General features: G+C 41.3%; 1 protein-coding gene across 2 annotated transcripts in view; it reads right to left on the bottom strand.

Annotated features, from left to right (window-relative positions):
- ahnak (AHNAK nucleoprotein) overlaps positions 1–19,869 on the bottom strand; it is a 33,366-nt gene continuing 13,497 nt past the window's right edge. The window contains exons 6-7 of one of the 2 annotated variants that reach the window (XM_070913427.1): positions 8,726–19,772; positions 1–8,179 (exon numbers count right to left, since the gene is read on the bottom strand). In XM_070913427.1, coding sequence (XP_070769528.1) covers positions 969–8,179; positions 8,726–19,772 — 18,258 coding nt within the window. In that variant the 3' untranslated portion in view covers positions 1–968. Of the gene's footprint in view, positions 19,773–19,869 lie in introns of both variants that reach the window. The other variant, XM_070913426.1, reaches the window with a different exon arrangement.

Genomic DNA, 19,869 nt, shown 5'->3' with positions numbered 1-19,869 from the left:
TTCTATAAATCTTTTTATTTAGTTTATTTGGCAGAATGCACACAAAAGAATAGACCCAAAGAATCGTCCGCAATCTCCATCAACTCTCTATCAACACAGATTTTGTTTGCAAACAAATGACATCAAAAAGTGTTTTTTTGTGACATTTTTTAAGTAATCATAAGGTGTGTGTACAAAGAGAGAGTGACAGGAAATAAAATAAAATACAGAGGATCGTAAAATAGGTACGAGTGAAAATGACACAGGATTAAGAAACAAAACATGTTTAAAACAAATGAAGCAAATGCATATTTTTGGTAAATGGCACAGAATTTGAGAGTGAATAAAAGTACTGACAGCACTTGAGAGAGTTGATCATTTCCAAACAATGATTGTCTTTGCAATTATGGTATATACAACACCATCACTCTTTAGAATGTGTTATAAAGGGCCAGCTCTATGTTGCGTAAATATGCTTCTGCACTGATTATATAATATCAAAGCTTGAAAATCATTTCATACATAAAAAAAAAACTGGTAACTGTTTAATATTTTTGTATAAACAACATTTTCCTTCAAAATAACTATTGTAACTATCTGTTCTGTGCAATAGACCCCTGGATACAAATATACCACACCCGTTCATTAACAACATTCATTTCATAAAATGAAATAGGACAAAATGACAAACCCTGTAATAAACTATTGGTGAAAATTTAGTGAGATGGCATATGTTCAATAAATCTGGACTATGTACAAAAACTATATTTATTATTACAATACAAATTAATCTTATTTACAGTTTTAAGATTTTAAACAATCTCATGCACTCCTGTCTAATTACTGAAAAAGAGAATTCCTCAAAGTTAACAACATAGAGATGACTGTACATCCCCTTAGGTTTTAAAGAGCTAAAGTTTGATGAATTTGTCATTTTAGGAAAGGGAATTTGTGTGTACATGAGAGAGTTTAATTTGCCATATAATTAATCACTTTTTTGGTGAAACAGATAGTTCAAGTCTTGGGAACCTGAAACCACCTCTTGAACCGCTGTCACTGCTGGAAGATGACGATAATCTCGATTTTTTAGAGGGTACAGAAACACCTGCACTGCCCTCCACTGCTTCACTGTCCTCACCAAGTGTCACTTCATATGAGCCCTTTGACTTTGAACCAAAACCTCCAAAGGTGCCAAACTTCAACTTGCCTTTCTTTCCTTTTCCCTTGCTTCCTCCTAGGTCTAATGAAATGTCACCACCCTCAGCATCTAAGTGACCTGAAGGAGAACTAACTGCAAGTCCCCCCTCATCACTCAGAGAAGAAGACCGATGTCTTGATTTCTTAAATAGATCCAGTGAGGCTGACTTGCCTTTAGTTGACACGCTGAGTCCGGGGTCCCCCTCAACATCAAATTTTCCACCCATCAGTTCACCGGTATGTACACTTAGATCTTTAGAGACCTTACCGCCTTTTCCACTGGTACTCAATTCTACCTCTGGTCCCCGAAGGTCACCTACACTACTGCCCTTTGCTTTTGATTTGCCAAAAAATTTTGGCATTTTTACCTTTACTTTGCCTTCACTGTGTCTCAGTTCTGGACTAGGAACCTCAATATTTTGTGAACTGACTTGGCAACTAACAGATGGAGACTGGATGTTTATGCCTCCACTAGCTGCAAGTTCTGATTCAACATTTCCTCCACCTTGCTGCCCTTCCAACTGAGGCAGAGCAATACCAAATTTTGGTACCTTCATTTTGGGAAATGTTACCCTACCCTCTGGGTAATGAAGACCACCAGTGGCACTGCCCCCTGAAGCACTTCCGTCAATCTCTGCACCACCTTTCACATTTATTTTTTTGCCTTTGAAGCCTGCAGACATGGTTGCCTCTCCTTGTCTGTTTAGATTTGCATCAATATCAGGAGTAGACACATTCACATTTGTCATTTTAATATTAGGGGTCCTTAATTTCACATCTGGCCCTTCCAAGCTAACATTTGGACTGTCAATACCAGAACCCTCAATGTTGGTGTTCAAGCTAGCAGATGGCAAATCTATGTCTTTCATTTTAGGTGATTTGATGTCTAACTCCACATCAGGAAAATGAAGCTTACCAAAAAGAGGCTTCTTTGCCTTTCTACCTTTGGCATGAATATTAGGTGTGTCTAAATCAAGGTCTACTGCTGGTGCTTCCATGTCAACATTGGGTTTCTTTGCCTTTCCTTTCACTTTAGGAAGTTTAAATTTACCTTTTTTCCCCTTTACATTGATATCAATATCAGGGGCATCAAGACTTGCTTCAGTATCTGGGAGATTAACTTCTGTTTTGGAACCTTTTGCTCCCACACTGAACATGGGTGTCTTAACTGTGGATTCAGGTCCCTCCAATTCTGGGGATTTCATTCCAAACTTAGGACCTTTGAACTTGGGAAATGTAACACCTGTCTTGACAGGATCAATAGACATACCTTCCATAGTGATGGTGGGTACTGTTATGTTAGCATTTGGAGCATCTCCTTCCAAACTGGGCAGTGATGCATCCATCTTTCCTTTGATTTTAGGCCCTTTTACATTGATATCAAGATCAGGTGCTTTGAAATCCATATTAGATTTTGGAAGGTTGACATCAATGCCTGGACCCTCCACCTGTGGACCTTTAAAGCCAAATGATGGCATTTTGATTTTAGGCATTTCAAAACCACCCTTTGTCCCTTCAATATCAACCTCTGGACCTTTGATGTCAAATTCAGGAGTTTTTATGTCTCCCTCTATCTTTGGAGCTGAGACATCCACATCACCTTTGAGTTTTGGACTTTTCAGACTGAAATCCACATTTGGCATGGACATCTTTGGTCCTGAGATGGATGGCATGTTGAACTTGGGTCCTCTGAACTTTGCATCAGGGCCTTCAATGTCAATTTCTGGAGCTTTAATGTCAACCCCAGATGCTTTAACATCAATGTCAGCTGTTGGAAGGTTTATATCAACATCTGGACCCTCCACTTTTGGACCTTTGAAGCCAAATGATGGCATTTTGATTTTGGGCATTTCAAATCCACCTTTCGGACCTTCAATATCAACCTGTGGACCTTTGATGTCAAACTCAGGTGTTTTTATGTCTCCTTCAATCTTTGGAGCTGACAAATCCACATCACCTGTGAATTTGGGTCCTCTCAAATTGAAATCCACATCTGGCATGGAAAGTTTCGGTCCTGAAATGGTTGGCATGTTGAATTTGGGTCCTTTCATTTTACCACTTGGACTCTGAATGTCAAGATCTGGTCCTTTGATATCCATTTCTGGGGATTTAACTTTAATATCAGCCTTCGGGAGGCTGACATCAACTTCTGGCCCTTCAACATTTGGACCTTTCAGTCCAAAGGATGGCATTTTAAATTTAGGCATTTTAAATCCTCCTTTGTGGCCCTCGATATCAACATCTGGTCCTTCAATGTCCATTTTAGGAGCTTTTATGTCTCCTTCAATCTTTGGAACTGACACATCAACATCTCCCTTTACTTTGGGCCCTTTCAGACTGATATCCCAATCTGGCATTGTGGGGCCTGACATTGATGGCAGTTTGAATTTTGGTCCTTTGAGTTTTGCATCAGGGACTTCAACGTCAATCTGTGGCCCTTTGATGTCAATCCCAGGTGCTTTCACATCAATGTCAGCTGTTGGAAGGTTTATATCAACATCTGGACCCTCCACTTTTGGACCTTTGAGGCCAAATGATGGCATTTTGATTTTGGGCATGTCAAATCCACCTTTCGGACCTTCAATATCTACCTGTGGACCTTTGATGTCAAACTCAGGTGTTTTGATGTCTCCTTCTATCTTTGGCACTGACATGTCCACATCACCTTTGAGTTTGGGACCTTTCACGTTAAAATCCACATCTGGCATGGAAAATTTCGGTCCTGAAATGGTTGGCATGTTGAATTTAGGTCCTTTGATTTTACCACTTGGACTCTGAATGTCAAAATCTGGCCCTTTGATATCCATTTCTGGGGCCTTAATATTAATATCAGCTTTCGGGAGGCTGACATCTACATCTGGCCCTTCAACATTTGGACCTTTCATCCCAAAGGATGGCATTTTAAATTTAGGCATTTTAAATCCTGCTTTGGGGCCCTCGATATCAACGTCTGGTCCTTCGATATTGACCTTGGGAGCTTTTATGTCACCCTCAATCTTGGGAACTGACACATCCAAATCTCCCTTTACTTTGGGTCCTTTTAGATTTATATCCCAATCTGGCATTGTGGGTCCTGACATTGATGGCAGTTTGAACTTTGGTCCTTTGAGTTTTGCATCAGGGCCTGCAATGTCAATCTCTGGCACTTTTATGTCAATTTCAGGTGCATTTCCATCGATGTTTGCTTTAGGAAGGTTTATATCGACATCTGGAGCCTCCACTTTTGGACCCTTGAAGCCAAAAGATGGCATTTTGATTTTAGGCATGTCAAAACCACCCTTCGGCCCTTTGATGTCAACCTGTGGACCTTTGATGTCAAACTCAGGTGTTTCAATGTCCCCCTCTATCTTTGGCACTGACATATCCACATCACCTTTAAGTTTTGGACCTTTCAACTTGAAATCCACATCTGGCATGGAAAGTTTCGGTCCTGAAATGGTTGGCATGTTGAATTTGGGTCCTTTGATTTTACCACTTGGACTCTCAATGTCAAAATCTGGTCCTTTGATATCCATTTCTGGGGCTTTAACATTAATATCAGCTTTGGGGAGGTTGACATCAACTTCTGGTCCTTCTACATTTGGACCTTTCAGTCCGAAGGATGGCATTTTAAATTTAGGCATTTTAAATCCTCCTTTGTGGCCCTCGATGTCGACATCTGGTCCTTCAATGTCCATTTTAGGAGCTTTTATGTCTCCCTCGAATTTTGGAACTGACACATCTAAATCTCCTTTTCCTTTGGGCCCTTTCAGACTAATATCCCACTCTGGCATTGTGGGTCCTGATATTGATGGCAGTTTGAATTTTGGTCCTTTCAGTTTTGCATCAGGGACTTCAACGTCAATCTGTGGCCCCTTAATGTCAACATCAGGTGCTTTTACATCAATATTAGCTTTGGGAAGGTTTATATCAACATCTGGACCCTCCACTTTTGGACCTTTGAAGCCAAATGATGGCATTTTGATTTTTGGCATTTCAAATCCACCTTTCGGACCTTGAATATCAACCTGTGGACCTTTGATGTCAATCTCAGGTGTTTTTATGTCTCCTTCAATCTTTGGAGCTGACAAATCCACATCACCTTTGAGTGTGGGTCCTCTCAAATTGAAATCTACATCTGGCATGGAAAGTTTCGGTCCTGAAATAGTTGGCATGTTGAATTTGGGTCCTTTGATTTTACCACTTGGGCTCTCGATGTCAACTTCTGGTCCTTTGATATCGAAATCAGCTTTCGGGAGGCTGACATCTACATCTGGCCCTTCAACATTTGGACCTTTCAGTCCAAAGGATGGCATTTTAAATTTAGGCATTTTAAATCCTCCTTTGTGGCCCTCGATGTCGACATCTGGTCCTTCGATATTGACCTTGGGAGCTTTTATGTCACCCTCAATCTTGGGAACTGACACATCAACATCTCCCTTTATTTTGGGTCCTTTCAGATTAATATCCCAATCTGGCAGCCTTGGTCCTGATATTGAGGGCAGTTTGATTTTGGGTCCTTTGAGTCTTGCATCAGGGCCTTCAACATCAATCTCTGGTCCTTTAATGTCAACGTCAGGTGCTTTAACATCAATATTACCTTTGGGAAGGTTTATATCAACATCTGGGCCCTCCACTTTTGGACCTTTGAAACCAAATGATGGCATTTTGATTTTAGGCATTTCAAATCCTCCCTTTGATCCTTCGATATCAACCTGTGGGCCTTTGATGTCAAACTCAGGTGTTTTTATGTCTCCCTCTATCTTTGGCACTGACATATCCACATCACTTTTGAGTTTGGGACCTTTTAACTTGAAATCCACATCTGGCATTGAAAGTTTTGGTCCTGAAATGGTTGGCATGTTGAATTTGGGTCCTTTGATTTTACCACTTGGACTCTCAATGTCAAAATCTGGTCCTTTAATATCCATTTCAGGGGCCTTAATATCGATATCAGCCTTCGGGAGGCTGACATCAACTTCTGGCCCTTCAACATTTGCACCTTTCAGCCCAAAGGATGGCATTTTAAATTTAGGCATTTTAAATCCTCCTTTGTGGCCCTCAATATCAACATCTGGTCCTTCAATGTCGACCTTTGGAGCTTTTATGTCACCCTCAATCTTGGGAATTGACACATCAACATCTCCCTTTATTTTGGGTCCTTTCAGATTGATATCCCAATCTGGCATCTTGGGTCCTGATATTGATGGCATTTTGATTTTAGGCATTTCAAATCCACCCTTTGGCCCTTCAATATCAACCTCTGGGCCTTTGATGTCAAACTCAGGTGTTTTTATGTCTCCCTCTATCTTTGGCACTGACATATCCACATCACCTTTGAGTTTGGGACCTTTCAACTTGAAATCCACATCTGGCATTGAAAGTTTTGGTCCTGAAATGGTTGGCATGTTGAATTTGGGTCCTTTGATTTTACCACTTGGACTCTCCATGTCAAAATCTGGTCCTTTGATATCCATTTCAGGGGCCTTAATATCGATATCAGCCTTCGGGAGGCTGACATCAACTTCTGGCCCTTCAACATTTGGACCTTTCAGCCCAAAGGATGGCATTTTAAATTTAGGCATTTTAAATCCTCCTTTGGGGCCCTCAATATCAACATCTGGTCCTTCAATATCGACCTTGGGAGCTTTTATGTCACCCTCAATCTTGGGAATTGACACATCAACATCTCCCTTTATTTTGGGTCCTTTCAAATTGATATCCCAATCTGGCATCTTGGGTGCCGATATTGATGGCATTTTGATTTTAGGCATTTCAAACCCACCCTTTGGCCCTTCAATATCAACCTCTGGACCTTTGATGTTAACCTCAGGTGTTTTTATGCCTCCCTCTATCTTTGGAATTGACACATCCACATCACCTTTGAGTTTGGGACCTTTCAGATTGAAGTCCACATTTGGCATGGATAATTTCGGTCCAGAAATTGTTGGCATGCTGAATTTGGGTCCTTTGAGTTTTGCATCTGGACCTTCAATGTCAATCTCTGGTCCTTTAATGTCAACGTCAGGTGCTTTCACGTCAATGTTTGCTTTGGGAAGGTTTATATCAACATCTGGACCCTCCACTTTTGGACCTTTGAATCCAAATGATGGCATTTTGATTTTAGGCATTTCAAATCCACCTTTCGAACCTTCAATATCAACCTTTGGACCTTTGATGTCAATCTCAGGTGTTTTAATGTCTCCTTCAATCTTTGGAGTTGACAAATCCATATCACCTTTGACTTTGGGTCCTCTCAGATTGAAATCCACATCTGGCATGGAAAGTTTTGGTCCTGAAATGGTTGGCATGTGGAATTTGGGTCCTTTGATTTTACCACTTGGACTATCAATGTCAACCTCTGGTCCTCTGATATCCAATTCAGGGGCCTTTATATCAATATCAGCTTTCGGGAGGCTGACATCAACTTCTGGCCCTTCAACATTTGGACCTTTCAGCCCAAAGGATGGCATTTTAAATTTAGGCATTTTAAATCCTCCTTTTGGGCCCTCCATGTCAACATCTGGTCCTTCAATATCGACCTTGGGAGCTTTTATGTCACCCCCAATCTTTGGAACTGACACATCAACATCTCCCTTTATTTTGGGTCCTTTTAGATTAATATCCCAATCAGGCATCTTGGGTCCTGATATTGATGGCATTTTGATTTTAGGCATTTCAAATCCACCCTTTGGCCCTTCAATATCAACCTCTGGACCTTTGATGTTAACCTCAGGTGTTTTTATGTCTCCCTCTATCGTTGGAGCTGACACATCCACATCACCTTTGAATTTGGGACCTTTCAGATTGAAGTCCACATTTGGCATGGATAATTTTGGTCCGGAAATTGTTGGCATGCTGAATTTGGGTCCTTTGAGTTTTGCATCTGGACCTTCAATGTCAACGTCAGGTGCTTTCACGTCAATGTTTGCTTTGGGAAGGTTTATATCAACATCTGGACCCTCCACTTTTGGACCTTTGAATCCAAATGATGGCATTTTGATTTTAGGCATTTCAAATCCACCTTTCGAACCTTCAATATCAACCTTTGGACCTTTGATGTCAATCTCAGGTGTTTTAATGTCTCCTTCAATCTTTGGAGTTGACAAATCCATATCACCTTTGACTTTGGGTCCTCTCAGATTGAAATCCACATCTGGCATGGAAAGTTTTGGTCCTGAAATGGTTGGCATGTGGAATTTGGGTCCTTTGATTTTACCACTTGGACTATCAATGTCAACCTCTGGTCCTCTGATATCCAATTCAGGGGCCTTTATATCAATATCAGCTTTCGGGAGGCTGACATCAACTTCTGGCCCTTCAACATTTGGACCTTTCAGCCCAAAGGATGGCATTTTAAATTTAGGCATTTTAAATCCTCCTTTTGGGCCCTCCATGTCAACATCTGGTCCTTCAATATCGACCTTGGGAGCTTTTATGTCACCCCCAATCTTTGGAACTGACACATCAACATCTCCCTTTATTTTGGGTCCTTTTAGATTAATATCCCAATCAGGCATCTTGGGTCCTGATATTGATGGCATTTTGATTTTAGGCATTTCAAATCCACCCTTTGGCCCTTCAATATCAACCTCTGGGCCTTTGATGTTAACCTCAGGTGTTTTTATGCCTCCCTCTATTTTTGGAGTTGACACATCTACATCACCTTTGAATTTGGGACCTTTCAGATTGAAGTCCACATTTGGCATGGATAATTTTGGTCCAGAAATTGTCGGCATGCTGAATTTGGGTCCTTTGAGTTTTGCATCTGGACCTTCAATGTCAACCTCTGGTCCTTTAATGTCAACATCAGGTGCTTTCATCTCAATGTTTGCTTTGGGAAGGTTTATATCAACATCTGGACCCTCCACTTTTGGACCTTTGAATCCAAATGATGGCATTTTGATTTTAGGCATTTCAAATCCACCTTTCGGACCTTCAATATCAACCTGTGGACCTTTGATGTCAATCTCAGGTGTTTTAATGTCTCCTTCAATCTTCGGAGCTGACAAATCCACATCACCTTTGACTTTGGGTCCTCTCAGATTGAAATCCACATCTGGCATGGAAATTTTTGGTCCTGAAATGGTTGGCATGTTGAATTTGGGTCCTTTGATTTTACCACTTGGACTCTCAATGTCAAACTCTGGTCCTTTGATGTCCAATTCAGGGGCTTTAATATCAATATCAGCTTTTGGGAGGGAGACATCAAGTTCTGGCCCTTCAACATTTGGACCTTTCAGCCCAAAGGATGGCATTTTAAATTTAGGCATTTTAAATCCTCCTTTGGGGCCCTCAATGTCAACATCTGGTCCTTCAAAATCGACCTTGGGACCTTTTATGTCACCCTCAATCTTTGGAAGTGACACATCGACATCTCCCTTCATTTTGGGTCCTTTTAGATTAATATCCCAATCTGGCATCTTGGGTCCTGATATTGATGGCATTTTGATTTTAGGCATTTCAAATCCACCCTTTGGCCCTTCAATATCAACCTCTGGGCCTGTGATATCAACTTCAGGTGTTGTTATGTCTCCTTTTATCTTTGGAGCTGACACATCTACATCACCTTTGAGTTTGGGACCTTTCAGATTGAAGTCCACATTTGGCATGGATAATTTCGGTCCAGAAATTGTTGGCATGCTGAATTTGGGTCCTTTGAGTTTTGCATCTGGACCTTCAATGTCAACCTCTGGTCCTTTAATGTCAACATCAGGTGCTTTCATGTCAATGTCTGCTTTGGGAAGGTTTATATCAACATCTGGACCCTCCACTTTTGGACCTTTGAAGCCAAATGATGGCATTTTGATTTTAGGCATTTCAAATCCGCCTTTCGGACCTTCAAGATCAATCTGTGGACCTTTGATGTCAATCTCAGGTGTTTTTAAGTCTCCTTCAATCTTTGGAGCTGACAAATCCACATCCCCTTTGACTTTTGGACCTTTCAGATTGAAGTCTACATCTGGCATCGAAATTTTTGGTCCTGAGATGGTTGGCATCTTGAATTTTGGTCCTTTGATCTTACCACTTGGACTATCAATGTCAACGTCTGGTACTTCAATGTCTATTTTTGGAGCTTCTATATCTCCCTCAATCTTGGGACCTTTCACATTCACATCTCCTTTCACCTTTGGTCCTTTCAGATTGATATCCCAATCTGGCATCTTGGGTGCTGTTATGGATGGTAACTTTAACTTGGGTCCTTTCAATTTTGCATCAGGGCCTTCAACATCAATGTCCGGCCCTTTCATGTCCATTTCAGGTGCTTTGATCTTAATATCAGCTTTTGGAAGATCAATGTCAACATCTGGACCCTCCACCTTTGGACCTTTGAAGCCAAATGATGGCATTTTGATTTTAGGCATTTCAAATCCACCCTTTGGTCCTTCAATATCAACCTCTGGGCCTGTGATGTCAACTTCAGGTGCTTTTATGTCTCCCTTAATCTTTGGAATTGACACATCCAAATCACCTTTGAGTTTGGGACCTTTGAGATTGAAATCCACATCTGGCATTGAAATTTTCGGTCCTGAGATATGTGGCATTTTTAGTTTTGTTCCCTTGATTTTTGCATCGGGACTCTCAATTTTGACATCTGGTCCTTCAATGTCAACATCTGGAGTTTTTACTTCAGCGCTAGCTTTGGGAAGGTTAATATCAACTTCTGGCATTTCAACCTTTGGGCCTTTGAAACCAAATTTTGGCATCTTGAATTTGGATCCTTTGCTTTTCGGACCACTCAATCCCAGATCAACATCAAGACCTTCAGAGCTACCAGTCTTTCCTTTGATGCTGATATCCCCTTTTACCATTTTTATATCAGTTTCTGGGGCCTTTATCTTTGGACCCTTGAATCCAAACTTTGGCATTTTAAATTTGGTTTTCTTTGTGCCAATTTCAGGGGCATCAATTGTGACATCTGGTCCCTCAAGTTCAGCTTTTGGCAATTGAACATCCCCTTTCAAATCACCCTTCAACTTTGGCCCCTTCAGATTGATGTCAACATCTGGCAATGATATTTTCGGTCCAGATATTTTTGGTAACTTCACCTTAGGCCCACTGAGATGTCCCTCTGGAGTTTCGAAGTCAACATTGGGACCTGTGATCTCAACTTCAGGTGTTTTTATATCTCCCTCAATCTTTGGAACTGACACATCTCCCTTTATCCTGGGTCCTTGCAGATTAATATCCCAGTCCGGCAGCTTGGGTCCTGATATTGATGGCATTTTGATTTTTGGCATTTCAAATCCACCTTTAGGACCTTCAATATCAACCTGTGGGCCTTTGATGTCAAACTCAGGTGTTTTAATGTCTCCTTCAATCTTTGGAGCTGACAAATCCACATCACCCTTGAATTTTGGACCTTTGAGATTGAAATCCACATCTGGCATGGAAATTTTTGGTCCTGAGATAGTTGGCATCTTGAATTTTGGTCCTTTGACTTTTGCATCTGGTCCTTCAATATCAACCTCTGGTCCTCTAATGTCAACGTCCGGTGCTTTAACATCGATGTTTGCTTTGGGAAGGTTTATATCAACTTCTGGACCCTCCACTTTTGGACCTTTGAAACCAAATGATGGCATTTTGATTTTAGGCATTTCAAATCCGCCTTTAGGACCTTCAATATCAACCTGTGGACCTTTGATGTCAATCTCGGGTGTTTTTATGTTTCCTTCAATCTTTGGAGCTGACACATCTACATCACCTTTGAGTTTGGAACCTCTCAGATTGAAATCTACATCTGGCATTGAAAGTTTCGGTCCTGAAATGGTTGGCATGTTGAATTTGGGTCCTTTGATTTTACCACTTGGACTCTCAATGTCAAAATCGGGTCCTTTGATATCCATTTCAGGGGCTTTAATATCAATATCAGCTTTCGGGAGACTGACATCAACTTCTGGCCCTTCAACATTTGGACCTTTCAGCCCAAAGGATGGCATTTTAAATTTAGGCATTTTAAATCCTCCTTTGTGGCCCTCAATATCAACGTCTGGTACTTCAATATCCACCTTTGGAGCTTTTATGTCACCCTCAATCTTGGGAACTGACACATCAACATCTCCCTTTATTTTGGGTCCTTTCAGATTGATATCCCAATCTGGCATCTTGGGTCCTGATATTGATGGCATTTTGATTTTAGGCATTTCAAATCCACCCTTTGGCCCTTCAATATCAACCTCTGGACCTTTGATGTCAACTTCAGGTGTTTTTATGTCTCCCTCTATCTTTGGAGCTGAGACATCCACATCACCTTTGAATTTGGGACCTTTCAGATTGAAGTCCACATTTGGCATGGATAATTTCGGTCCAGAAATTGTTGGCATGCTGAACTTAGGTCCTTTGAGTTTTGCATCTGGTCCTTCAATGTTAACCTCTGGTCCTTTAACGTCAACGTCCGGTGCTTTCACGTCAATGTTTGCTTTGGGAAGGTTTATATCAACATCTGGACCCTCCACTTTTGGACCTTTGAATCCAAATGATGGCATTTTGATTTTTGGCATTTCAAATCCACTTTTCGAACCTTCAATATCAACCTGTGGACCTTTGATGTTAACCTCAGGTGTTATGTCTCCCTCTATCTTTGGAGCTGACACATCCACATCACCTTTGAATTTGGGACCTTTCAGATTGAAATCCACATTTGGCATGGATAATTTTGGTCCAGAAATTGTTGGCATGCTGAATTTGGGTCCTTTGATTTTACCACTTGGACTCTCAATGTCAAAATCTGGTCCTTTGATATCCATTTCAGGGGCTTTAATATCAATATCAGCTTTCGGGAGGCTGACATCAACTTCTGGCCCTTCCACATTTGGACCTTTCAGCCCAAAGGATGGCATTTTGAATTTAGGCATTTTAAATCCTCCTTTGTGGCCCTCAATATCAACGTCTGGTCCTTCAATATCCACCTTTGGAGCTTTTATGTCACCCTCAATCTTGGGAACTGACACATCAACATCTCCCTTTATTTTGGGTCCTTTCAGATTAATATCCCAATCTGGCATCTTGGGTCCTGATATTGATGGCATTTTGATTTTAGGCATTTCAAATCCACCCTTTGGCCCTTCAATATCAACCTCTGGACCTTTGATGTTAACTTCAGGTGTTCTTATGTCTCCCTCTATCTTTGGAGCTGACACATCCACATCACCTTTGAATTTGGGACCTTTCAGATTGAAATCCACATTTGGCATGGATAATTTTGGTCCAGAAATTGTTGGCATGCTGAATTTGGGTCCTTTGAGTTTTGCATCTGGTCCTTCAATATCAACCTCTGGCGCTTTCACGTCAATGTTTGCTTTGGGGAGGTTTATATCAACATCTGGACCCTCCACTTTTGGACCTTTGAAACCAAACGATGGCATTTTGATTTTAGGCATTTCAAATCCACCTTTTGGACCTTCAATATCAACCTGTGGACCTTTGATGTCAATCTCAGGTGTTTTTAAGTCTCCTTCAATCTTCGGAGCTGACAAATCCACATCACCTTTGAGTTTGGGACCTCTCAGATTGAAATCCACATCTGGCATGGAAAGTTTGGGTCCAGAAATGGTTGGCATGTTGAATTTGGGTCCTTTGATTTTACCACTTGGACTATCAATGTCAACATCTGGTCCTTTGATATCAAATTCAGGGGCCTTTACATCAATATCTGCTTTCGGGAGACTGACATCAACTTCTGGCCCTTCAACATTTGGACCTTTCAGCCCAAAGGATGGCATTTTAAATTTAGGCATTTTAAATCCTCCTTTGGGGCCCTCAATATCAACATCTGGTCCTTCAATATCGACCTTGGGAGCTTTTATGTCACCCTCAATCTTTGGAATTGACACATCAACATCTCCCTTCATTTTGGGTCCTTTTAGATTGATGTCCCAATCTGGCATCTTGGGTCCTGATATTGATGGCATTTTGATTTTAGGCATTTCGAATCCACCCTTTGGCCCTTCAATATCAACCTCTGGACCTTTGATGTTAACTTTAGGCGTTTTTATGTCTCCTTCGATCTTTGGAGCTGACACATCCACATCACCTTTGAGTTTGGGACCTCTCAGATTGAAATCCACATCTGGCATGGAAAGTTTCGGTCCAGAAATTGTTGGCATGTTGAACTTCAGTCCTTTGAGTTTTGCATCTGGTCCTTCAAGGTCAACCTCTGGTCCTTTAATGTCAACGTCAGGTACTTTCACGTCAATTTTTGCTTTGGGAAGGTTTATATCAACATCTGGACCCTCCACTTTTGGACCTTTGAATCCAAATGATGGCATTTTGATTTTAGGCATTTCAAATCCACCTTTTGGACCTTCAATATCAACCTGTGGGCCTTTGATGTCAAGCTCAGGTGTTTTTAAGTCTCCTTCAATCTTTGGAGCTGACACATCCACATCACCTTTGACTTTGGGTCCTCTCAGATTGAAATCCACATCTGGCATGGAAACTTTCGGTCCAGAAATGGTTGGCATGTTGAATTTGGGTCCTTTGATTTTACCACTTGGACTCTCAATGTCAACCTCTGGTCCTTTGATATCCAATTCAGGGGCTCTAATATCAATATCAGCTTTTGGAAGGCTGACATCAACTTCTGGCCCTTCAACATTTGGACCTTTCAGCCCAAAGGATGGCATTTTAAATTTAGGCATTTTAAATCCTCCTTTGTGGCCCTCAATGTCAACATCTGGTCCTTCAACATCGACCTTGGGAGCTTTTATGTCTCCTTCAATCTTTGGAATGGACACGTCAACATCTCCCTTTATTTTGGGTCCTTTCAGATTAATATCCCAATCTGGCAGCTTGGGTGCCGATATTGATGGCATTTTGATTTTAGGCATTTCGAATCCACCCTTTGGCCCTTCAATATCAACCTCTGGACCTTTGATGTCAACTTCAGGTGTTTTTATGTCTCCCTCTATCTTTGGAGCTGAGACATCCACATCACCTTTGAATTTGGGACCTTTCAGATTGAAGTCCACATTTGGCATGGATAATTTCGGTCCAGAAATTGTTGGCATGCTGAATTTAGGTCCTTTGAGTTTTGCATCTGGTCCTTCAATGTTAACCTCTGGTCCTTTAACGTCAACGTCCGGTGCTTTCACGTCAATGTTTGCTTTGGGAAGGTTTATATCAACATCTGGACCCTCCACTTTTGGACCTTTGAATCCAAATGATGGCATTTTGATTTTTGGCATTTCAAATCCACTTTTCGGACCTTCAATATCAACCTGTGGACCTTTGATGTCAAACTCAGGTGTTTTTATGTCTCCTTCAATCTTTGGAGCTGACAAATCCACATCACCTTTGAGTTTGGGTCCTCCCAGATTTAAATCCACATCTGGCATGGAAAGTTTTGGTCCTGAAATGGTTGGCATGTTGAATTTGGGTCCTTTGAGTTTGGTATCTGGTCGTTCAATGTCAATGCCAGGTGCTTTCATGTCAATGTTTGTCTTGGGAAGGTTTATATCAACATCTGGACCTTCAACTTTTGGACCTTTCAAGCCAAATGATGGCATTTTGATTTTAGGCATTTTAAATCCTCCTTTATGGCCCTCAATGTCAACATCTGGTCCTTCAATATTCACCTCAGGTGCTTTTATATCTCCTTCAATCTTTGGAAGTGAAACATCCACATCCCCCTCGACTTTAGGACCTTTAAGTTTGATGTCAAAATCTGGGATCTTTGGTGATTTAATGGTTGGTATCTTAACTTTGGGTCCTTTTATTTTTGCATCAGGGGCTTCAATGTCAACCTCTGGTCCTTTGATGTCAACGTCAGGTGCTTTCATGTCAATGTTTGCTTTGGGAAGGTTTATATTAACATCTGGACCCTCCACTTTTGAACCTTTAAAGCCAAATGATGGCATTTTAATTTTCGGCATTTCAAATCCACCTTTCGGACCTTCAATATCAACCTGTGAACCTTTGATGTTAATCTCAGGTGTTTCAACATCTCCTTCAATCTTTGGAGTTCGTCCTCTCAGATTAAAATCCACTTCTGGCCCTGACATGTTCGGTCCTGAAATGGATGGCATGCTGAATTTGGGTCCTTTGAGTTTTGCATCTGGTCCTTCAATGTCAACCTCTGGTGCTTTAATGTCAACGTCAGGCGCTTTCACATTTATGTTTGCTTTTGGAAGTTTTATGTCAACGTCTGTACCTTCCACTTTTGGACCTTTCAAGCCAAATGAAGGAATTCTGAATTTTGGCATTTTGAATCCACCTTTGTAGCCCTCAATATCAACATCTGGTCCTTCAATATCCACCTCAGGAGCTTTTACATCTCCTTCAATCTTTGGAAGTGAAACATCCACATCTCCCTCGACTTTAGGACCTTTTAGTTTGATGTCAAAGTCTGGCATCTTTGGTGATTTAATGGTTGGTATTTTAACTTTGGGTCCTTCTATCTTTGCATCAGGCCCTTCAATGTCAATGCCAGGTGCCTTCACATCAATGTTAGCTTTAGGAAGGTTTGTATCAACATCTGGACCCTCCACTTTTGGACCTTTGAAGCCAAATGATGGCATTTTGATTTTAGGCATTTCAAATCCACCCTTTGGCCCTTCAATATCAACTTCTGGACCTTTGATGTTAACTTCAGGTGTTGTTATGTCTCCCTCTATCTTTGGAGCTGACACATCCACATCACCTTTGAGTGTGGGACTTTTCAAATTGAAATCCACATTTGGCATGGATATTTTTGGTCCTGTAATGGATGGCTTGTTGATTTTGGGTCCTTTGATTTTTGCATCAGGGCCTTCAACATCAATCTCTGGTCCTTTTATGTCAATGGCAGGTGCTTTCATGTCAATGTTAGCTTTGGGGAGGTTTATATCAACATTTGGACCTTCAACCTTTGAACCTTTCAAGCCAAATGATGGCATTTTGATTTTAGGCATTTCAAGTCCACCCTTTGGGCCCTCAATATCGACATTGGGACCTTTAACATCAACATCAATTGTTTTTATGTCTCCTTCAATCTTTGGCACTGATACATCCACATCACCTTTGAATTTAGGAGCTTTGACACGTAAATCCACATCTGGCATGGATATTTTCGGTCCTGAAAGTGATGGCACTTTTATATTACCACTACTCTCAATGTCAATATCTAGTCCTTTGATGTCCACTTCTGGAGCTTTCACATTAATGTCAGCTTTTGTATGACCAACGTCGACTTCTGGCCCTTCCACCTTTGGACTTTTAATTCCAAATGATGGAATTTTTACTTTAGGCATTTTAAATCCACTTCTATGGCTCTCAATGTCAACATCCACTTCAGGAGCTTTTATGTGTCTTTCCATCTTTGGCATACATACATCCACATCTTCAACTGTTGGAGCTTCAAGTTTGATATCCACGTCTGGTATATGTGGTCCTGTTATGGATGGTATTTTAATTTTAGGTCCCTTAAGTTCATGGCCTTCAACATCAATCACTGGAGCTTTAACGTCAAGTTCAGGTGTTTTTACTTTAATTTCCCCTTTGGGAAGGTTGAGATCCATATCTGGACCCTTGGCCTTTGAACCAAATGATGGCAGTTTGATTTTTGGGATTTCAACACCACCATTTGTCCCTTGAATATCAATTTGTGGACCTTTGATGTCAATTTCAGATGCTGTTATGTCTCCTTTAATCTTTGGTACAGAAACACCTACATCACCAAGTTTTCGACCTTTCAGGAATCCACCTTCAGGTCCTTCAATGTCAATATCCACTCTGGGAGCTTTTACGTCTACATCTGGGCTTTCAACATTAACTTTGGGTGCTTTAATGTGAACATCTGTTGCTTTGACATCAATTTCAGGTTTAGTAAGTTTTATATCAACATCTGGAGCTTCCACCTTAGGACCTGTAAAGCCAAACGATGGCATTTTGATTTTAGGCAACTCAAATTGACCTTTATGCCTTTCAATGTCAACTTCTGGTCCTTTTATCTCAATTTCAGGTTTTGTTGTGTGTCCCTCAATCTTTGGAGCCGACACATCCACATCTCCCTGTACCTTGGTCCCTTTAAGACTGATATCCCAATCTGGCATTGTGGGTCCTGTTTTGGATTGCATCTTGAATTTCAGTCCTTCAATTTTTACATCAGACCCCCCACCATCAACATCTGGTGCTTTAATGTCAACCTTAGGAGCTTTTACATCAGCTTTTGGTCCCTTGCCCCCAAATGATGGTATCTTTATGTGAGGCATTTTTAAATCCCCTTCTTTCCCCTCAATGTTTATAGTTGGACCTTTAATGTCTACTTTGGGTGCCTTTATTTCTCCCTCAATCTTTGGTACTGTTACATCAATATTTCTCTCTACCTTAGAACCCTTCAGGTTTACATCTGTAGATGGAATTTTAACCTTTGACACCTCCATTTTGTATTTGCTATCACTTTTTGGTACTTTGGTTTGAATCCTAGAGTTGATTTCAGGTGCTTTGAAGTCACTGTCAGCCTCTGGAAGTCTTACATTTACAACTGGTCCTTCAATGTTAGCACTAGGACCTTTGCTCTGCATATCTGTCCCTTTGATGTCTAGTTCTGGTTTTCGCACCTCTTCATGTGTCACAGGTACTGACATATCAGCATCACCACTGAGTTTAACTTCAACACTAGTTCCCTCTTTCTTGATTCCTTTCATTCCAAACACAGGCATCTTGATTGTTGACATTTTTATGCCCTCAGTTTCATAGCTTGGAACTTCAGTGTCTATTTCAGATGCTTTTATTCCTCCCTTTGTGCTTGGCAGGTCAGCCTCACCTTTCAACTTTGAACCTGTAAGGTTGACATCCACACCTGTCATTGAAATCTTGCCTGGCCTTGAGGAATATCCTGAGGTAACATTACCTACAGTTATTGCTGATCCTCCTATTCTGCCACCTCTCAATTCAGTATCAATACCTATGGAACCTCCACCAAGTTTGACATTTGTAATATCAATACTGCCTGATCCCTTTGCCTGCGGGTGACTGATGGTAGTTTCAGATACCTTCACCTTTGTCCTCCCACCTAAATTGGTATCAAGACTAATTGACCCTCCATTCTTATCAGTTGAGGTCACCTCTGAACCTCCCAACCCTCCTATTGTAACATGCCGACTACCAGTGTTTGTGCTGTCTCTTAGTGTCGTGCTTGTTTCTGACACCTGAATGCTTCCCTCGCCTTGCTCTCCACTCCCTCTTGAGATCTCAAAACCTCCCTGGCCTTTACCCCCTCTTTCTACCTCTCTAATTGTTGTGGTCTGACCTCCCCCACTGCCCCAGCGTGTCTCTGTGGAGCTAACTTGTGGCCCAGTGTAAGAGACATTGCTTGACTCAAAAACTCCCTCTTCTGCTCCCACTTTACCTGAAGGGCTGCCATGTGAGATTCTGATACGAGGAGAGCCATCTCCAGATTCATGCCTTAGCCCCTTGAACTCTGGGCTTGAAAGTTCAAGTTGCTCACTTATGCCACCTGGCATATCCACAGTGTAGGTAGTGATGCGGCGGGTGATGGTAGTAATTGTGCTGCCATCGCTGCTTGTGCTGCTATGCCGCTCTGTGCGAACATCTACTCCCTCTGCAAGGTCTTCAGACTTCAGCCTTGGTTTAATCTTTTTTTTGTATATTCTCTTATAGTCGTCATCATCCCCACTCTGTTGATAGAGAAAGACAGGAAGGCATACAACATGGAAATGTCATTATACCATGTATTTTGTTTAGTAGCTTCCCACCAAACAAATCAGTAATCAT

Source organism: Enoplosus armatus, chromosome 10 (genome assembly GCF_043641665.1).
Source record: "Enoplosus armatus isolate fEnoArm2 chromosome 10, fEnoArm2.hap1, whole genome shotgun sequence".
NCBI classification, from domain to species: Eukaryota; Metazoa; Chordata; class Actinopteri; order Centrarchiformes; family Enoplosidae; genus Enoplosus; species Enoplosus armatus.
The sequence above is the reverse complement of the archived record's forward strand: the minus strand, read 5'-3'. Positions and strand labels throughout refer to the sequence as shown.